This window comes from Oppia nitens, unplaced genomic scaffold, assembly GCF_028296485.1.
Source record: "Oppia nitens isolate AA-2021 unplaced genomic scaffold, nextdenovo-longstitch-racon4-pilon3 scaffold22_pilon_pilon_pilon, whole genome shotgun sequence".
Taxonomy (NCBI): domain Eukaryota; kingdom Metazoa; phylum Arthropoda; class Arachnida; order Sarcoptiformes; family Oppiidae; genus Oppia; species Oppia nitens.
This window is the reverse complement of record NW_026533202.1, coordinates 1,504,251-1,527,996: the sequence shown is the minus strand read 5'-3', so window position 1 is coordinate 1,527,996 and position 23,746 is coordinate 1,504,251. Positions and strand designations below refer to the sequence as shown.

Below are 23,746 nucleotides of genomic sequence, written 5' to 3'. Positions count from 1 at the left end.
TATTTGTTAAATTTTATCATAAAAATAAAATAAAATAATGTCATTGACTTTACAAGTATTTTGTTTATTTGAATACATTATTATTATGTATTGTGAATAAAACACTTTATACCTACACAATCATGTATAACATAGACATAGATATAGACATACATACAGTATATATACACATACAACCCGCGCACTTACATACAGTACATACATGTATTACAAAACACCTAAAAAATAAGTCTAACGTTTCAATTGTATCATATAATATACAACATATATATTTTCTATTATTATTATTATTATTATTTAGTTAGTTAGTATAATACTAGTAAATACCATACAATTTTTGGATCAATTTATTATCAGAATATTCTGTATATAATTTTTTTTGTATTTGTCTTTTAAGTTCATTAGCTTAACGGTTAAACACACGGGCTTTTGTTTAACAGTATTATAATATTCATGTATATTATGTATTATATAATAATAATAATAATATAAAAACCCACTAATCATAATGAATGATAATAGACATTACAATTATTATACAGTTATACTATTATATATATATATATAAAACTTTATTAGTAGTAATACTGTATTAGTTTATAAGTACAGTAATACTAATAATAGATAAAACATTTTTAGGTCTTTATTATTGTTTGTATTTAGTTTTTTTGTATTGTATTTAAAGATAATAATATAATAGCATATTATTATTAAATATACAGTTGTAATACTAAATTAATAAGTTTAATGAACTAGTAATTTGATTTAATTAATTTATTAAATTTAAATTTAAAGTGTTTTTTAATATAATTTTTTAAGTAAAATATTTAAATAATTTAAATAATTATTAATATATTAATTTAGTATATTAATTTAATTAGTAATAAAATACTATGATGTTAATATTATTAATAATATTTTTAAAATTGATAACAATTTTTAATAATAAATATTTAATTTTTTTAGGAAATTTTATTTATTTATTAAATTCTGTCCAATTTTTAAAGGATATTATAAGTCCTTATAAATATTTACAGTACAGTAGAAAACAATTATTTTAGATTAATGATTATAATCTGCAGAAATCAAATAAATTTATATATAAATACATGAATTACTCAATCATTTAAAAATAAAGATTTATTATTATTTTATTGTTATTAATAGAGAGGAAAAAAAATTGCCTAACATTTAATCGCAAACTTATGATATTATTATTATTATTATTTACTATAAATTTATTTATATCCTTATATTTAATCTATTAACTTGAATGTACCAGATTATTTATTCTAGTTAACTATTATTGATAAATAACTATTATTATTATATATATATATATATATATATTTATACAATAATATTTCCTAGAAGCTTTCAACACAAATCAATTTTATTTATATATATATATATATTATAATTTATAGTATAATTTATTTTTGTACAAATTGCTTAACTATTATTTATTATTGAATTTTCTATTTTAGCAAATTTTTTTATAATAATAATAATAAAAATAATAAAAAATATTTACAAACTTAGAATATTAGGTATTAAATATTATATTACTAATAGTTATTTATTATATAAATTATTATATGATTATATATATATATATAAATATATTATTTTGAAAATAATAGTTAACAAAATGATAATAAAAATTATTGGGAAATTTACTAAAAATAAATATATAATTTATACTTATTTTTATAAATATCATTATATAAATTACAAAATTATTTATTTATAAATATATAATTTTTCATATTTTGATTAAAATTAATGTATTTTTCTAAAAATATATTTATAATACAAATAAATTTGTTTTAGTTTTATAATAACATTATTTTTAAAGTAATATTTTCAAAGTTTTAAGTTTAAACTAATTTATTTTTTTAATAACTTAGTTGTTTATATATATTACTATATAAAGTAATTTCCAAACGACTTTATAAATAATGTAATTTAATTTTTTTAAATAACAAAAATAAATATTTTTAAATTTATTAAATTAATGTATAATTTATTTGTTTACAGTAAATAAATATAATACTAAAATAATAATAAATGTACTTCAAGTGTAAATATATATTATTGCAATTATTTTAATTAAAGTTAAACAAATCATTAATTTTTAAAAAATATTTATGATTTATGTATATTTTTTTAAAAAAAGAGACTTAAAATATTTAGTATTTTTATACTCTAAACAAAAACAATAAACTTTTTAATTAATTAATATAAAACTAAAAAAGACAGTTTATATAATAATGATTATAATAAATCATTTTATAAAATAATATTTTTAATTATTTAAAAAATGTTTAATTATGTCCAGCAATAGATTTGTTTTGAATAAAAAGATAATAATAATTTTATGGTTTCTCAATAGGGCTAATGACACACAAATAAATAAATAATTATTTTTTGTTTGTTTTTTAAAGCCATCAAAATGCTATTAATAATAGTCAATAATTATTATTATTATATTTATAATCAATATATTGTAATAAAATAATCATCATTATTATTTTATTAATAAAAATAATATACAATGTATACAGTATACTATAGATAATAATTAAATTCAACATTATTGTAATTGATCATTTTTTTGTTAATTAATAAATAAAATTAACTATAGATAATAGTTTAACTGGTTAATTTTACTATTTAATTTTTAAAAAATGATTAATTACAATAATGTTGAGTTTAATAATATCTATTATTATGCCCTTGGTCATTTAAATTTTTTTTTCAATATATTTGTTTATCAGATATTTAATATAATTAAAATAAATTTCAATAAATCATATGCAATAAATTTTTTTTAAAAAAATATAAATTTATTATTATTTTAAATTAATAGATATTACTGTATTACTGTACTGTAATAATAGTTAGCAAATAATTTAATTATTTTTTAGTATTATTAAATTTTTAATATATATATATATATATATTATAAATATTTGATTGATTATTGTGATATGCAATCAATCAATGATTAATAAACAAAAATAAATATCTATCATAATTATTATTTGATTTTATTATTTAATGCTTTTATGTTGTCAACAAACAATAAGTATATTATTTTTTTATCGATATATCATTAGAGATATTAATACTAAACCCTATATATATTTTGACCATAAAAATCTATCAACATTTGTCATAATTTTTTTTATCATTTCAAAACAAACAACAAACTAAACAATCAATAACTTTATTTTAACTTAGACTACCAGTGCTTTTATATAATATATTATAACTATTTTTTCTATATATATATCCGATATTTGTAATTGTTTGATATAAAAATTTTGTTAATATTTTTTTTGGTATTGATTGTTAGTAATACTAACTTAGTATGTATGTATGTRTGTGTGTGTGTGTGTGTGTGTRTGTGTRTGTGTRTGTGTATGTGTGTGTGTGTGTATGTGTGTGTTTGTATGTATGTTTGTGTGCGTATGTGTGTGTATGTATGTATATATGTGTGTGTGTGTGTGTGTGTTTGTTTGTGTGTGTGTGTGTGTGTTTGTTTGTGTGTGTGTGTGTGTGTGTGTGTTTGTAAGTGTATGTATGTGAATGTGTGTGTATGTGTGTGTGTGTGTGTTTGTATGTATTTATGTATGTGTGAGTGAGTGTGTGTGTGTGTCTTAACATAAATATATTTCATTAAAGCAAAAATAAATGCATTTAATTAATCAAAATAAAATAAAATAATGTATTATATTATTAAAGCTTTCTAAGTCTTGTCAATTTTATTCAATGAGTTTTATATCTGTCTATTAATATTTATACTCTATATGTTGTAATGAATAAATATTATAGATTATGATATATATATATAGATAATACAATAAATTACATTTATTATGTATATACTGTATATACAATGTTACTCTATTATGTTTATATAATAAATTATTGACAATAGTCTATTAGTATGTTTCTAACCTTGTTATACATTATATAGTATATTGAAATATATTATATATGATATCAAATAAAAACAAAAAAACATTACACATCAACAACATTATCAATTAAATTTGAATTGATTGGTCACACAATTGGATATATAAATATATAGATAATATAACAACAAAAATTTATCAGCAATAATGATATAATCTATTAAAAATATATAGTGTTATAAGTAGTCAGTGCCATTGCAATGATATACTGATTAATGTTTTAAAGCTATAATTATTTCAATACAAAAGTGATTTTTGTTTGTGTTTAAATTTACTAAAGTGAATTTAACACAACGCTTAGTTTTATTTTTATTTAATTAATTATATTTGCAAACCAATGTTTGCTTAATACTAAAATCTAGAATTCACTTTTAAAAATGTATTTAAGTGTTTTACAGAAAAGTGAATAGTAAACACCTACTTTTAAGCAAAGTTTTGTTTTATTTTTATTTAGTATTTCACTGTTAAAATAATGCATTGAAATGTTATACAGAACAGTGAGTAGTAAACTCCTACTTTTAAGCAAAGTTTTATTTTATTTTTACTCTGTATTTCACAGTTAAAATAATGTATTGAAATGTTATACAGAAAAATGAATAGTTTACGCCCAGGGATTAAAGCTGACTCAATACGACCTGATTATTTCTCACGTACACTTTAGTATAAATAGAGGTGTCTTTCAGACACCAAAGTGGGTTCTCTTCTGAGATCAGTTCTCAGTTCTCTTCGGAGATCTCTTCGGAGTTTCTCTGGGAGTACTACAATGTATAACTGTTTATAAGATGAAATAAAAGTATTTGCATATTACTTTGTGTGTATTACTTACTCGTCGCGGCTGGTGGTCTTGGATTGCGTCATGGATTACACTATCGATGTTATACTGATGAAAGCTGACCGCAAGAAAGATTACATCATGGATAACATTATCGATTGAGTCATGGAAGTACACCATGGATTACGTCATGGATGGTATTATGGATCACATATGGCTTCACTACAGGCCCATTGGTCCTACAGGCTCAACAGTCCTATAGGATACAGTTAACATAAAGGATAGCAATCGAACGCCGCGTCGATGGGAGTCGTCCACTTATTACGTAAGCGAATACTATATAGAAGGGAACTCCGGTACTGTGTCCGCTACACGGTAGGATCTGACTGGTCCGACCAAAGACAAGTGTTGACACGTGATGACGTTGAGTAAACCTTATCATTGAGTAACCTATTATAAGCTATGCAAAAGTAAGCGCTATGATAGGTTAACTCAGATATAGTAATAAGTCACAAGACAAACTGGTCAACTGTTATACTGACCACCTGGTCCACTGACCAAGGTCGAAGGTCGAAGGTCAGAGGTCAGAGGTCAGAGGTCAGAGGTCAGAGGTCAGAGGTCAGAGGTCAGAGGTCAGAGGTCAGAGGTCAGAGGTCAGAGGTCAAGGTCACATGTCCAAGGTCAAGGTCACTCGTCCAAGGTCAAGGTCACACGTCCAAGGTCAAGGTCACATGTCCAAGGTCAAGGTCACCTATACAAGGTCAAGGTCATCGAGATCTGGAAATCGGGTTTTATGTACTGATACCAATGGTACTTGTTGGAGACCAGTATGACAAGTAGTTATGGAGATATCAAGGAAAACATGTTTACTAAACAGACCTTAAAACTAGACTTTGTACCAATCAGTTGGATATCCGTACGGTAGTATTATACGGATAGTTTATGCAAGAAACAGCATAAACTAAAACAGTCGGTCGACTAAATACACAAATCAACACATATAGCTTTGTACACAACCAGTGATAGGAGATCCGCTCGCTCCTTAAGCCACATACCGTTACAGTTAATAATGCTGGTACGTGCAGGGCAAAGTAAGGGCTTAATCTTTAAGTAATAGTAGGGTTTACATCACGGGTTAGTGGACACTCATAGTGTTCACATATAAAATAGACCCGTGATAACCCCACTTCCCTTGCATTTGGTGGCAGCGTTGGAGGATTTCGAATACCCAAAAGAAACAATACGTATATACCAAATGTCCCTTACATTTGGTTTCAGCGATGGTGGGATGCGATATTCCACAAAAAAAACACAACACGCTTAACCACATGTTCCTTACACTTGGTTACATCGTTGGAGGATACGAAATCCTAAAAGAAACAAAATACGTTTTAACCTAATGTTGCTTACATTTGGTGGAAGCAGTGGAGGATGCAAATTTCCACAAAATACAAATTTATGGATTCACCGATATGTTATACAAACTACTGAAATGAACTAACCAAATATCCGAATAATACGTAATTACTAGAGACGTATAAACCAAAAGTCACTCGCATTTGGTGACAGTACTAAAGAATTTGAATAAAAGAGATTAACATAACCAGACTGGCGCTGAGTCCGAGCCATATGGCTTTGGGCGTAGCTGGTATATACATACATTGAACTTCAACCTTTCGTCGTGGATCGAATATACTGATTAAAGCACATTGGTAATTTTTAAACCGTTTACATAATTTGGTTAAATCAGTATAGCTATACATTTGGTATATCGGTTATACATTCACGTATGTTATCGGACACATAGTTTATGACAAAACGCTAGTCTATGGGACGTGAGGCATAGTTCTATTGCACTCCCAAAATACAAAGCAAAGTAATCATAAACTATAGAACTCTATTGTAGTGGCCGATAGCGCTGTGTATACATGTATCACTGCTTATATTCAATACATTATACTGAACTGATAAACCATTTTATGTACTCAACGCTCATTTAAACGCATGAGCATCAAGATGAAGCCAACACCTAACAACCACACTACGTTAAAACATAAGTAATTATTTTAATAATGGCTGACAATAACGATACCATACAACTTGTCATGAGAATAGTAAATGTAAACACGAATGCTACGAAGCCATCTACTGGTACATCAAAGCAAACTACATTTCACGTACTAGTTAATTTGGACCTGCTCTTATTTGGACTTGATGTTGGTATACGACTTGGTTTAACTGTAAACTTCAGCAGTCGTAACGTTACCGCTCGCATTATGTAAACATAGACGTGTTTTCACACAGCACGACACAGACATTTGAAGAATTCTAGTTGTTAAGCACAAGATTATTACGGTTTCGCAATTTGACTCAGTCCTTACCGCCGACATTAAAATGAATACGACGTCATTGTAAAAATGATTCGAGAGAAGGCAAAGGACGTAAAATTAAGAATAGCCAATATGCTTTCCTGGTTATTATGGTATCATAGAAAGACGGTGGAGAACAATTAAGCATAAATTATAGAAGACAACGATATTGCTATAGATGACAAATTGCGGATGACGAATCACTGAAGTGTTAGACCGCCTTAAGGCGCTCGTTATTTTAAAACACTTGATGTGACTTGGGGTTACTGGCATATCGAAATGGTTCAGACAACAGATTTTGGCACACATGAAAACCATAATGAATATCTGCTGACATATTAGATACTAAGATACGTGAAGAAAAACTAACATTAAAGAAAAAAGCTAAACATTATACAGCATTAACAAAGAAAGGTATTACATTTCTTTGGGGATCAAAACACGAAAAAACATTCAAAATACAATGAATGGGATTCAAAAGAGAAATAAAAGAAGTTTCATCAGACGAGATTTAATAGAAGAAGATAATCATGATTATTAGGAGATTTTAAAAGACAAATCCTAGAAGACTAACATGACAATGAGTAATCCGGAACTCAATTAGGATTTAGAAAGAGATAAAATTAAAGAATTTTTGAACTCACTGTGTAGTCAATCATAAGTTATTAAATAACTGAGTCATGTCAGTTAAATGAAGAAATGCTGCAGCTGATTGATACCATTAATTTATTTGAAATAATCGAAGTAGATAATTTGGGCCGTCGCTTCGAAATGGAATTTCAAAAATGAAAATTGATTGACCTAATTTATAAAAATGAAGACAGTGAGAAAGCGTACAAACCTATTATAGAAAATGGTTTGTTGATGAAGTTCTGACGTGATATGGCGCCATAACGATAATACAGTTGGTCAGATACTTCATTGAAGATTTCATAAGAAATCTTAGATCCTCCATTTGCATACACCATATAATCAACAGTAAAATAAATTTGCGGAGAAAATTTGAAACTGTACATCGCAATTTTATCGATATATGGATGTGAAGACTAGTACCAATAAACGTATTTTTATAAAGTCCGCGTGTATTTGCTTTTGGTATTATTATTTGGAGGATGGAAGAGATTTGGTTCAAAGAAAAATAATGAATGCGTTTAACGATGATAAATCCCGTTATAGCGCTGACATCGCGATGTTACACACAAGGAGTAGATTTGGTGTCTCTACACAATCCTTCGGAGTAAGGTCTTAGTACCTATTTATGGAACCAATTGATAGGCCCATACATGATTAAGAAGCGGCAAATTTGTACACGACTGAGATGACAATTAAGAAAAAATTTAATTGTGTCGATCGACGAGTTTTACAATGCAATTACAAATAATTGAGAAGAATAGATCGCCGATAGAGGCAATTCAATGAGACTTAAATTTAATTTGACATTGACAACTTGAAGATGACAATTATGAATATAATTGTGTCGATCGACGAGACTTAAAATGGAATAGCAAAACATTAAGAAGAAAAGATCGCCGATAGAGGCAATTCAATGAGATATAGATTTCACATGACTTAGAAACCATGATGATGATAAATAAGAAAATTAATTAATTATGTCACTCGACGTGCTTTGCAATGAAATTACAGTACATTAAGATGAATAGAACGCCGATAGAGGCAATTCAATGAGATATAATGGGAATAAACAAGTGATCACTATTTAGAATTCTAAGTTATATAAGATGAGTAAAAAAGATTTTAATAAATGAATTTGTTATAGGAATCATAAGTTAAAGAATTCGTACATTAGAACATTTATAGGCCTATTAAAATGTATAATCGTACGCAATTTAAACCATTTGATTTGTTAAAACTATAACGTCATTAGTAAAATTTATATTTAGATTTTTAATAATTAAATTTAAAGATAGAGAAAGAGATAATTGTTAACATTAGTTGTTAATTAATAAATGTTATAAAGAAATAATAAATAATAATGGTCAACCAAACGACAACCTTGGCAGATATGGGTCAAGAATCAAGCACAAGAAGCCAACGGTTAATTAAAAATCGTATTACAGATGATTTCTGTTATTTGGCTAAACCATTTAAAGCAAATGAAATGAAAAGTTGGATAATCCAAGTATACATGTTAATTGAAACTTAAAAATTAATTAATTTCGTAAAATAAGTGGATAAAGATTTTATAATTATAATAAATTCTGAAAAATAAACTGGTGAATATGTAATAATCGATGACTTGAAGATGACTGCAATATTGTTTCAAGACATTCGCAATCGAAAGAAATTGGTATTAAATACCGAATATAGAGTCGAGTTATTATGGATAACGATACGAAGACCACTACAAAATAATTTATCAACATAGTCCACTTTTATAAACTGATTGAAGCATAATTTAAGGAATCCTATGAAAAACAAGTTTATTATAAATAAGAAAAAACAAGATGACATTGGTGAATTTTTCAAATATAGTTGGTTTATTATAAAATGAATAAACCGATACGAAGCTGAGTAAGAAATCGAATATTATATTGGTTGATAATGGGTATGAAGATGTTGACTAGAAATTACAAATAAAATGAATAATGAAAAAGACGATAACAAACAAACGGACAGATTGTACGTCATTAATTAAAATAGCTTAAATTTATTTATGTAATGCTTGAAATTTTGAAATTTGTAATTAGTTTATAAAAATTAATTGTAAACTATTGTGTACATGAGGGGTAGTTATGAACCAGACGTAATTTCTTAATTACGCATCTGAGGACAGATGCAGACTTGAAGGGGCGGAAGTGTTATAAGTAGTCAGTGCCATTGCAATGATATACTGATTAATGTTTTAAAGCTATAATTATTTCAATACAAAAGTGATTTTTGTTTGTGTTTAAATTTACTAAAGTGAATTTAACACAACGCTTAGTTTTATTTTTATTTAATTAATTATATTTGCAAACCAATGTTTGCTTAATACTAAAATCTAGAATTCACTTTTAAAAATGTATTTAAGTGTTTTACAGAAAAGTGAATAGTAAACACCTACTTTTAAGCAAAGTTTTGTTTTATTTTTATTTAGTATTTCACTGTTAAAATAATGCATTGAAATGTTATACAGAACAGTGAGTAGTAAACTCCTACTTTTAAGCAAAGTTTTATTTTATTTTTACTCTGTATTTCACAGTTAAAATAATGTATTGAAATGTTATACAGAAAAATGAATAGTTTACGCCCAGGGATTAAAGCTGACTCAATACGACCTGATTATTTCTCACGTACACTTTAGTATAAATAGAGGTGTCTTTCAGACACCAAAGTGGGTTCTCTTCTGAGATCAGTTCTCAGTTCTCTTCGGAGATCTCTTCGGAGTTTCTCTGGGAGTACTACAATGTATAACTGTTTATAAGATGAAATAAAAGTATTTGCATATTACTTTGTGTGTATTACTTACTCGTCGCGGCTGGTGGTCTTGGATTGCGTCATGGATTACACTATCGATGTTATACTGATGAAAGCTGACCGCAAGAAAGATTACATCATGGATAACATTATCGATTGAGTCATGGAAGTACACCATGGATTACGTCATGGATGGTATTATGGATCACATATGGCTTCACTACAGGCCCATTGGTCCTACAGGCTCAACAGTCCTATAGGATACAGTTAACATAAAGGATAGCAATCGAACGCCGCGTCGATGGGAGTCGTCCACTTATTACGTAAGCGAATACTATATAGAAGGGAACTCCGGTACTGTGTCCGCTACACGGTAGGATCTGACTGGTCCGACCAAAGACAAGTGTTGACACGTGATGACGTTGAGTAAACCTTATCATTGAGTAACCTATTATAAGCTATGCAAAAGTAAGCGCTATGATAGGTTAACTCAGATATAGTAATAAGTCACAAGACAAACTGGTCAACTGTTATACTGACCACCTGGTCCACTGACCAAGGTCGAAGGTCGAAGGTCAGAGGTCAGAGGTCAGAGGTCAGAGGTCAGAGGTCAGAGGTCAGAGGTCAGAGGTCAGAGGTCAGAGGTCAAGGTCACATGTCCAAGGTCAAGGTCACTCGTCCAAGGTCAAGGTCACACGTCCAAGGTCAAGGTCACATGTCCAAGGTCAAGGTCACCTATACAAGGTCAAGGTCATCGAGATCTGGAAATCGGGTTTTATGTACTGATACCAATGGTACTTGTTGGAGACCAGTATGACAAGTAGTTATGGAGATATCAAGGAAAACATGTTTACTAAACAGACCTTAAAACTAGACTTTGTACCAATCAGTTGGATATCCGTACGGTAGTATTATACGGATAGTTTATGCAAGAAACAGCATAAACTAAAACAGTCGGTCGACTAAATACACAAATCAACACATATAGCTTTGTACACAACCAGTGATAGGAGATCCGCTCGCTCCTTAAGCCACATACCGTTACAGTTAATAATGCTGGTACGTGCAGGGCAAAGTAAGGGCTTAATCTTTAAGTAATAGTAGGGTTTACATCACGGGTTAGTGGACACTCATAGTGTTCACATATAAAATAGACCCGTGATAACCCCACTTCCCTTGCAATATATAATAATAATTACATTAATAAGTACAGTATATTAATAATAATTTAATTTACTATTTTAAATAAAATATTTTATAATATATATCATTATAGTATTTATGTTAATTACAAGTATTAAACAAAAATAGCATAATAAGTAATATATACATAAATATTGTATACAGTATTAAAACAAAAAAAAATAATAACATTAATAGATCAACAACAACAAAAATAGTGAAATTAAAAATTATTATATCAATTATAAACTTAATTTTTTTTAGATACATATAATATGTCATATGATATGATTGATCTAATATTATAGTATTTTTTTGGGATAAAAAAATATTATACGAGTTTTTTGTATTATAGATTTAATTATTATTTGTAATTATATTATTTTTTGTAAGAGAGAAAATTTCTTAAGTAAATTTCTAGTAAATTTTTATTATTAATTGTGTTGTTAACCCTAATGTTTGAAATTAATAGTACAAATGATATAAAAGACAAAAAAAATTTAAAAATTTTAAGAAATATTTTTTTTGTGAAACTTATGTGAAATAAATCAATCGATGAAAAAAAATTCTGGATTATATAAAAAAAAATTTTTTATCTATTTATTTCTACAGTATGTTTAATATACAATATTTATAAATTGTATTATTTTTTTGGTTAGTATGTGTTGTGTATTGTTTTAACAATTTATTTTATTTTTACGAAATATTATTTACGTTTATATATATTTTTTTTAATCATAAAAATACTACTTTTTTGACTATTTTAACCTTGATGATGATAAATTTATTATTATTAGATTATTAAATTTATTTTTAGTAAATAATACATTTTTAAAATTTTTTATTAGCTTACTGTCTATTGATTCTGTATATCAATTATATATCAAATTTTTTTTTTATTTATTTAATTATTTATTAATATAAATATATATTTTTGGATTTTCTATTTTATGATTTTAATATTTTATTAAGTTTATTTCAAATTATAATTTATTTATTTTGTTTTATATTAGATTAAGAAATTTATCTAGAACAAAAATCATACAAATTATTAATATAAAATAATTATAATAATAAATAACCAATTTGATTTGTGCAGTCATCCAGATTATTTTATTTTATTATAAATTATATTATAATATATATAATATTTTTTGGCATAAATAATATATAAGTATATTATTATTATCATAAATAAATAATGATTATTACATAGATATTGTCAAATAAATATATTTTATTTAACTATATTTTAATATAATAATAACATATTTTTAATAATAATAAATAATAATATTTATCATTATATATATTTTATCTATCATAACAAACAAACAATACAAAAAAAATCAATTTTAAATACTTAACAATAATTGTATAGCTAATGCATACAAAATGTTTTTAATTGTTTAATAATTAATTAATCAATCAATTTGTTAATTTTATTTTTTTTGTCTAAATTAATGTATTAATTATTGTACTGTACATAAAATAAATAATAGATAATATTGTTATTTTTGTTGTTGATGAGATCATTATAAATAAATTAAATATTTTTATATTTATATTAACATTAATTTAATTATTTATATTAATTAGTAATTGCTAACTATTCTAATGTATTAATTTTTATTATTAATACATTAAATTATAAATATTTTATTACTAAATGAATTTTATTTTTTTATATACTTTACATTACATTTTGATATTTACTTATTTCTATATATATATTAGAGACTGAAAACTGACCTGATTTTTCAGGTCAGGTCAGGTCAGGTAAAAGTTAGGGCTCAGGTCAGGTCAGGTACGGGTCCGAACACCAAAATTTTTTGGTCAGGTCAGGTCAGGTCCGAAAATTTTTTATTCATTATTTAAACGACAATTATTACAAAATATGACAATCAAACACAAAATTTATTAAATTATTATTTATAAAATATTTGTATAAATTAAACATAAAATATTACAAAAGATGATGGTTTTGATCTAATAAATAATAACATATTAACTTTATTAGAATCTAAGTTAGATCTACTATCAGTTATCGTTAATCCCGAGTAATTAAAGTTAATTTAGAGAAATTTGTTGCGGGTATAGAATAAATAAAATTGTTTTTTGATAAAATTATTTTCGGACCTACATAGTCAGGTCAGGTCAGGTCAGGTAAATTTGTACCCTATGTTAGGTCAGGTCCGAGTCCGAGATTTTAGGTATCAGATCAGGTACGGGTCAGGTACGGGTCCGAAACTTTTCGCTCTCTAATATATATATATAAGTTATAACATTAACATATTGTATTGACACAATGTTTAAATAAAATACATTGTATTTTAAAACTATATTATTTTGTTATATATTATAAAATTTTTATTTAAATTCACAGAAATTTTTGTTGAATCTATGTTTTTGATTCATAAATTATGAATAATAATAATAATAATATCATATATTATTATAATACTGTATTAATAATATTATCAGTTATACAATACATAAACATTATAATAGTTATCCCAGAAAATAAAACTAATTTATTAAAATGTAAATTTTTAAAACATTTATTAATACAATACATTAAACATTAGATAAATTACTGTACAGTACTATAAAATTATTTTAATTCAAATTTATTTTATTATTATTTATTTTTTTGGTAATTTAATTTATATGTAAAATATATGTTAAATATGTAGAAAATACTACAATATGTAACACACAAAACAAATATTGATTCAAATATTGTGACATAAAATAAAAGTTTTAAAAAAGTTTTTTTAAATAAAGTTTTTAACGATTTTTCTGATAATTTATTAATTTTTTTTACAAAAAATGCATTAAATAAAATTTTATTTTTTTTAAATTTGAAAATAAACATATTTTTTGCTGTTATTATCTTATAAATAATAAATTAATATTTATAGTAATACAACAAAAAACAAATCTCATAAACAATTTAATTGAATAATAAAAATAATAAATAAAAATCTAATAAAAAATTATAGGAATATTCTGTGATAAGTAATTACAGTATTAATTGTTTACAAAATATGTTTACAAAAGTGTCTATTTATAAATTAATTTAAATATATATAACTATTTATCAATCAAAATACAAAAAGTTATCTAGCTAATAAACATAATATTTATCATAATAATAATAATAATAATATCTAAACAAATAAAAAACAAAATATCTGGGACTGATATTATTTTTAGTTTTTTTCTGGGTTACAAAACAAGCCAATAATATATTATGTCATTTTAGCATATTATTTGTCAATTTTTTTGTTTTGTTTTGTTTTGTTATATATATATTATTAATATATATATTAAGGTTTTTTCCAAAAAAAATAATATACATATAAATACAAATTTATTTTTAGTTTTATCTAAAGCTAAATAGATATATATATATTTAAACAAATATATTATTTGTCTATTATTGCGTGTAATATTATTGCAAACTGATAATAATAATAATAATAATAATATAAATTTTGATTTATTAAATATTTTATTTCTATAAATGAAATAAATAAATTTGCTAATATTTATATTATTAAATTTTGTTGTTGTTTTTTGTTTGACAATTATTTGACATTTTAAAACAGTCAATATGTTTATTATTATTAATATATTAAAATAAAAATACTAATAATAATATTTTTTGAAAAACAAATTGTTTTAATATAAATAACAAATTATTTATAAATTAAATATTGATATTTCAATTTTTTATATAAAAAAATTTTAATAACAAATATTATTGAAAAATTGCATTTTTCTAAATATTATTTGTTTTTACATTATTATATATAAATTATTATTTTAATAAAAAAAATACAATTTTAATGCGCAAATCCACCTACATTATTAAATTTAAAAAAGTAATAATATATATATATTTATTTAATATTAAAAAAACATTAGTAATATTATTTAAATAAAAAATGCTTTAATATATATAAAAAAATATTATATAATTTTTTGGATTTTTATATATTTCTATGTAAATAGTTTTTTTTATGTGTGTATTTACAATAATAATTTTAATTTTAATAAAATGATATTTATTAATTTTTTATTTTATATAAAAATTTTTGATAAATATTTGTGTATAATATATATTTATTATAACATTATTATTATTATTGTTATTACATTTTTAAAAATGTTAAATGTCATTGATCAATTTATATTTAGATTATTTATATTAACAATTGTTTTCAAATTTTTACATAAATTAATATTTTATGCAAATTTTAATAATAATAATTATAATAATAACTATGTTATTATTAATTTATTTTTTCTTTAGACAAACACTTTAAACTAAAATAGATTTCAATTAATATAATAATAATTTTTGCAACACTTATAGATAAATAGATTTTATTTTATTTTTTTATGCAATTTATTACATAAAATTAAATTTACATATGTTTTATAACAAATTATTAATAAATAGATTTTATTTGCAATAAATTTAATCGAAAATACTAAAAATAAAATGTGCATAAATTTTTTTTTATTCATAAAAATTTATTTGATAGTAATTTTTTTCTAAATATAAAAAACTATATATTATTTATATATTGAAAAATCATATTATTATTAAAATTACAATAATAATTATGTCAAAATTATTATTATAAAAATTTTTTAATATAGATTTTTACATGTTGTATGAAATACAGATTAAATTTATATATATATATATATATATAAAAAGATAAAAAATTAAACTTTATTAAACTTTAATATATAAATATATAGCAATATATAATTTATTACAATAAATATATTTATATTTAGTTATCAAATTATTTATGTATACATATAAAACATAATCTGTTAATTGAAAACATATTCACAGATTTACATATTATTATTAATAATATATAAGTTATTGCATAATAAGCACAAAAAATATTATTATTTTTATTATGTGTAGTATTATTATTACTTAATATAAAGCGGAAAAATAAATAACAAAAATTATGTATAAATAAGTAACTAAAAGTAATATTATTTTAATATTTTAATAATATGATATTAAATATATGTAATAAAAAAATTGATTTGTTATATTACTAATGTTGTATATACAGTATATTTGATTTATAACGTAATACTATATTAATATTTTATAGATTTAATTACTATTAATATTAATATTATTAATATATATATACTGAGAAAATTTAATTTAAATATTTTATGTGTAGACTTAGCTATCAATTGACAATTCAATGTCAAAATACAACTGATTTTTTTTTCTCTCTCTCTCTCTCTCTCTCTCTCGTGTTATTACTTTACCGGAAGGCCAGTCATGTCTATGGTGTTGACAGTTTAAGGACAGTTAGCTAAATAAATTATATAACAGTTTTCCAGTAAATTTTGTATAATCATAGTCTGTATGTATGTGTGTATTTGAAAAGTTAAATATAAAAGTATTTACTATTTATATTAATATTTGCAATAAATAATAATAATAATAATAATAACTAATTCAATACTTAATATATATATAGTATTACAGAATATTCTGAGAAATTGACAAAAAAAAAATAATTTTGTTTTTATTTTATTTATTTGATTTTATTTTTCTAATACTTTTTTAATTATAATAATATTAGTTTCACATATTCTGTATAAATACTGTAAATATTTGTCAATTTATTGATATTTCCGGCAAATTTAATCAAATAATAAAAAATAAATATAAATATATTAAAGTAAAAAAATGTTTGTGTGATAGTCAGTCAATCAGTCAGTTATTATGTTTGTGTGTATTATTGTATTGATATTTATTTTCCAATAAAAAAGTAGTAAATATATTATTATTATTATTATTATCACATATTTTTTTCAGAAAAATATTTGAAAAATATATTTCAAATAAAATCTTGGAAATAAAATTGTGAAATATTTTTGTTGTTATGTGTTTGTGTGTCTATAAATAAAATAATTATTTTAAAAAAATATTTTATATAAAAATAAATAAAATATTTATTTACTGTATATACACAGTATATTATATATTTATATATATATATATTATATTGTACTGACAATTATACTGGTCATTCAAATTTATATTTAAAATAATATATTGAGATAAATATACAATAGATATTAAAAAGTAAAATAGTTTTTTAATATAAATATTGTAAATAGTTTAAACAGTAAAAAATCATTTGATATTTATTTATTTATTTTTTGTGATTTTGCTAAATATTTTCAATTAAATGGACAATTTATATCAATAAATATATATATATATATATTGTTAGACAATTCCTTGAACTTAATACTAAAATAAATATTTTTTTAAAAATTAATTCAATGTCTAGACACAAATATCAATAAAATAAAATTGTATTGTAAATAAAATCAAAAAATAATCTAATTAATATATATTAAATATATATATATAGTTAAAGATTTGTGTGCAATATTTGTATTTTATTAATTATATATTAATATTAATATGTAATTATATATATATATATATATATATGTTTTCTTTATCTATAGTACTAGTAGTTAATATTTATAACTTTTTTCTACCAAGTTTAATTAGGATAAAAATATACTAATAATAATGTTGTTACAAATAAAATAAAAAAGTTTTGATAATAAATTAAACATTAAATTTAGATTTTTTAACAACAAAAAAACAATTATTAAACTTTTTGTTGTTGTTGTTAATAAATCAATACAAGTGTATTTATAATAATTCAATTGAAAAATAAATATAACAATAATAATAATATCTATAATTTTGACAAAAACAAAAAAAAATTCAATTATTAATATATATTATTAACTGACACGTTTTTATTGTTTTTAATTATTAAAATTATTATTAATATTGACAGTTAATGTCTAATGTAATAATAAAAATATATATTTAAAAACTTATTTACATATAGTCTACTCTATATATATATTAGTACTAATTATTATTAAAAAATTTTAAAATCTAAATGTTTTCCACTTTAATGTGGATTTAAAAAAAATAATAATAATTTTTCTCAATTAATTTTATTATAAATTATAATTTTCCATAAAATTTGCATTTTTCATATTAATATCACTTTATATATTAATCTATTATATTTTATACACTTAATTCATTTTTGAATTTCAATTATTTTTATCATTATTATTATTATTATAAAATTATGTTAAACAGTAATACATAATTGCTATTACAGTGTATATTATATACATACATACACTTCAAAAATATATAGTTTTCATAAAATTGTTGTAACAAATTAATTATTAAATTATACATTAAGTATTAGACTATTAGACACACATTTATGCATAAAATAAGTGAATTTAAATTTATTAATTTATAATATTGAATTAAACTTAATATTATCATATGACTACTGTTATTGAGAATTTTTATTTTCTAAATAATATATAATTAATTAAATTACAACAGTTTAGACAACAAAATACATAATTATAATAAAAATAAAATAATAAGTTTTACACAAAAAAAACTTTATTTAATTATATGAATATTAATTTATTTATAGTTTAAATATACAGTAAATACAGTATACATGTATTAAATGATAGTATTTTACTTAACCATAAAAATATGAGATTATTTAGTGATTAGTAAAATTTTAATTAAAAATTTCTAAAATTGTTATTTGAATTATAAAAATATCAATTATATTATTATTATTATTATTATTATTATTATTATTATTATTATTATTATTATTATTATTATTATTATTATTATTATTATTATTATAATACTCTAAAAGCACTTAATTTTATAAAAGTTATTTAGTTTGGTTTAAAAATATCAATAAAATTAAAATAGTATTTAACGATTAAATTGTTTATTTGTTTAGTTTGGACAATAAATAATAATACTATTGAAATAGTACTGTAGTTATTGCTATGCAATATAAAAGCAATTAAAATTAATTATAAATTCAAATATATATATTAATCTTTAAACGTAAAAATCATAGTAAACATAAATTTAAAAATAACAATTTTAATTTAATTAAAAATAATTTGAATAATAGATAGTTTTAGCAAAAATTTCTATTTATTTTTTATTTAAATTATATGTTATTGTTTTAATTGCTATTTAAATATTTAATCTATGATTATAAATAATTTAATTATTATTATTATTGTATAAAATTAACTATTTTATCAAAACAACAGTTAATTTTAATCAACAAATATTTTTATTAAAACAAAATAAAAAAATTACTTTAATTTAATAATAATTATAATATATTAATTATAATAATAATAATTTAATTAAATGATATTTAATTAAAATAAATTTGTATACTATTTTATTTTATTAAAAAACATATTAAATAATTTTATAATATATATTTTTATTTTATTTAACAATAATTGTTATAAATTATAAATGTATACATTTTTTTATTTTATAAAAAAACATAAATTTATTATTTATATAGTCTTAATTATAATGAATAAAATAATTTATTTAATAAAATGATTTTAAATACTATTTTATTTATTTTTATAATTAATTTCAAGGCATGGCATAAACGCTACTTTGTTTTGAGAGACAGTTTTCTGGATAATACATCCATATTGGAGATGCATAATACACAACATGATCTGAAAGCTAACTGTTCACCATTGATGACACTTGAACTGAATGAAACGGTACACATTGGTATAGCATCGGAATCCCATCGATTTTCCAATGTATTGGTATTGGTCTGTAACGGTAGGGCACCGCTACTGTTGGCCGCCGATGACGAACTATCAGCCCGGTATGTAATGATTAGAAATAGAGAGAGAAAAAATAAACTAACTGTCCTTTCTCTATGTCTATCTATCTATCTATCTATCTATCTATCTATCTATCTATCTATCTATCTATCTATCTATCTATCTATCTATCTATCTATCTATCTATCTATCTATCTATCTRTCWATCTATCTRTCAATCTATCTATCTATCTATCTATCTATCTATCTATCTATCTATCTATCTATCTATCTATCTATCTATCTATCTATCTATCTATCTATCTATCTATCTATCTATCTATCTATCTATCTATCTATCTATCTATCTATCTATCTATCTATCTATCTATCTATCTATCTATCTATCTATCTATCTATCTATCTATCTATCTATCTATCTATCTATCTATCTATCTATCTATCAACTAACTAACTAACTAACTAACTAACTAACTATCTATCTATCTATACTAAATGGTATGACTACCTATCTATCAAATAATATCTATTATTTTAATTTTTTAAATATACTGTATATATAACTTATTAGATTAACAAAAAAATCAGTTTATATACAATAATTATATATATAATAATAGTAATAATAATATACAGAATATACTATAAGTGGGCATTTATGATAAAATTTTAGTTTTAATTTTATATCAAAAAATAATAATCTTAAATTTTTAATAAAGTAATAATTGCAAACAATTTCAACATTAAGTAAACACACAAATAAGCGTTTTAAATGCACCGGTAGTTTAAACAACATAACCAGTGATGTGTGTGTGTGTGTGTTATAAAAGAGAGAGAGAGAGAGAGAGAGAGAGAATTTTATTAAAATAACATACACAGATTCACACACACACACACACACACACACACACACACACACATATATATATATATATAGTCATAGACACACACAGTCATAAACACACACACACACTGTATAAATATTTACACACAATTAGTTTTGACAGTTATTTTCAGTTATAGTTTGCTTTTTCAATAATAATAATAATAATAAACTTTTATATAAATACTATATATATATATATTATATTTATAACAAATTTTATTTATTTTTAATAATACGATATATTCGGGTCAATACATAGATCATGGCTACTGGCCCTTGACTTGACTGCCCAGAGTCGCAACAATGATGACGGTCTAATGGCCGGACTGCCGCCAATCGGCAGTAGTAATAGTAATCGGTATAACTGGTCAAACAATAATAGCAACAACAACACAAACAATTGCTGTCAAAATAGTGTCTGTAGTACACACTCGGCTATACAGACCAATGGTACCGGTGGTGGTGGTGGTCACCATCACAATGGCCATAGCCATCATAATAGTGGTCATCATCATCATAATCACCATCAAACCAACTCCGAATCGGAGGACAGCAGTAACAATGGTTCGGCATGTAGTTGTGCGCCGGCTTTTGTACGCGAAAGTTCCGGTTTTTCCGATCCGACACACGGTATGTGCCGACCGCAGTCGTCCAGTGCCGCCGCCGCCGTCGCCACAAACGGCTCAGTTTTGTCGGCTGCGGCCGTCGCCGCCGCGGCTGCCGACCGACTATTACTGCCCGACGAACTTTTGTGGACAGCCAGCGGTTGGCAGGAAACCGGTTCACTCGATCGTAAGTCATATAATTGATTACTAATATTAATATATATATATATCTATTAATAATAATTTTTATTAGTAATAATTTATATTATAAATTATTTAAATATAAATTATTTTTATTAAAAATTATTTTTATTAGAAATTATTTAAATATAAATTATTTTTATTAAAAATTATTTTTATTAGAAATTATTTAAATATAAATTATTTTTATTAATAATTATTTTTATAAGTAGTTATTTTTATTAGTAATTATATTATTAGTAATTTTAATAGTTATTATTTTTATTAGTAATTATTTTATTAGACTTTTAGTGATTTTAATTATTATAGTATTAATAATAGTTTGTAGTTTAAGTTTTTTTTAAAATAATAATTTTTGTTGACATAAAATATACAAGGTCGTATCTATATCTTGAAATAATCTATAGATAGTATAGTAGTTTTTAAATCACTAATGATTAGAGGATTAATACAATAACAACAAAATCGATAATCTATTTTATTTATTTATTTATTTTTACTAATTAAGATTCAATATAAATACAATGTATTAATTTACTATAATATACTGTATGTTATTATTATGTTTACTGATTTTATATGTATTAATACGATATTTGTGTGCAAATAATCTTTCTTTTTTTTGTGAATGCTATCACTTGTCTTATTAAGAATCTCTCTCTCTCTCTCTCTCTCTCTCTCTCTCTCTCTCTCTCTCTCTCTCTCTCTCTCTCTCTCTCTCTCTCTCTCTCTCTCTCTCTCTCTCTCTCTCTCTCTCTCTCTCTCTCTCTCTCTCTCTCTCTGTCTGTCTGTCTCTTTCACACACACACACACTCATACATACACATACACATACACATACACATACACATACACATACACATACACATACACATACACATACACATACACATACACATACACATACACATACACATACACATATATATACATACACATACACATATATATATATATACATACACATACATACACACACATACACATACATACACATATATATATATACACATACATACACATATATATATATATATACACATACATACACATATATATATATATACATACAAATACAAACTATTTTATCATATATTATGCTTATATATATATATATATATATGCCTTTACTTTATATATATATAAACCTTAAATCCCAAATATATATATATATATTGTGTTTACACAAGTATATATATATGTTTTTTTTATTGTTTTTTATACTGTATATAATACCATATATACTAGGTATATATATATATATTATATATATATATATATATATATATATATATATTATAAGTATTTCCCTTTATATCCGTATTTCAATTGTAAGCTACAATAGACATGTTTAAGATATTTTTTTTGTTTGTATGTCAATCTCTACTAATAAGAGAGAGAGAGAGAGASAGAGAGAGAGAGAGAGAGAGAGAGAGAGAGAGAGAGAGAGAGAGACAGACAGACAGASAGAGAGAGAGAGAGAGAGARAGAGAGATCTATTGTTCAATATTTACCGTATTTTTTGTTTTCAATTGGTTGTAATTCCCAATTTAATTCCT

The 23,746-nt window shown here is 22.9% G+C and overlaps 1 protein-coding gene across 1 annotated transcript in view; it reads left to right on the top strand.

Annotated features, from left to right (window-relative positions):
- The window catches only part of LOC128953542 (probable serine/threonine-protein kinase DDB_G0282963), a gene marked incomplete at its 3' end in the record, with an annotated part of 35,674 nt that overhangs the window by 6,726 nt on the left and 5,202 nt on the right, over nucleotides 1-23,746 (top strand). The window contains exons 2-3 of the mRNA XM_054299030.1: nucleotides 20,295-20,536; nucleotides 21,641-22,173. Coding sequence (XP_054155005.1) covers nucleotides 20,295-20,536; nucleotides 21,641-22,173 — 775 coding nt within the window. The remainder of the gene's footprint in view (nucleotides 1-20,294; nucleotides 20,537-21,640; nucleotides 22,174-23,746) is intronic.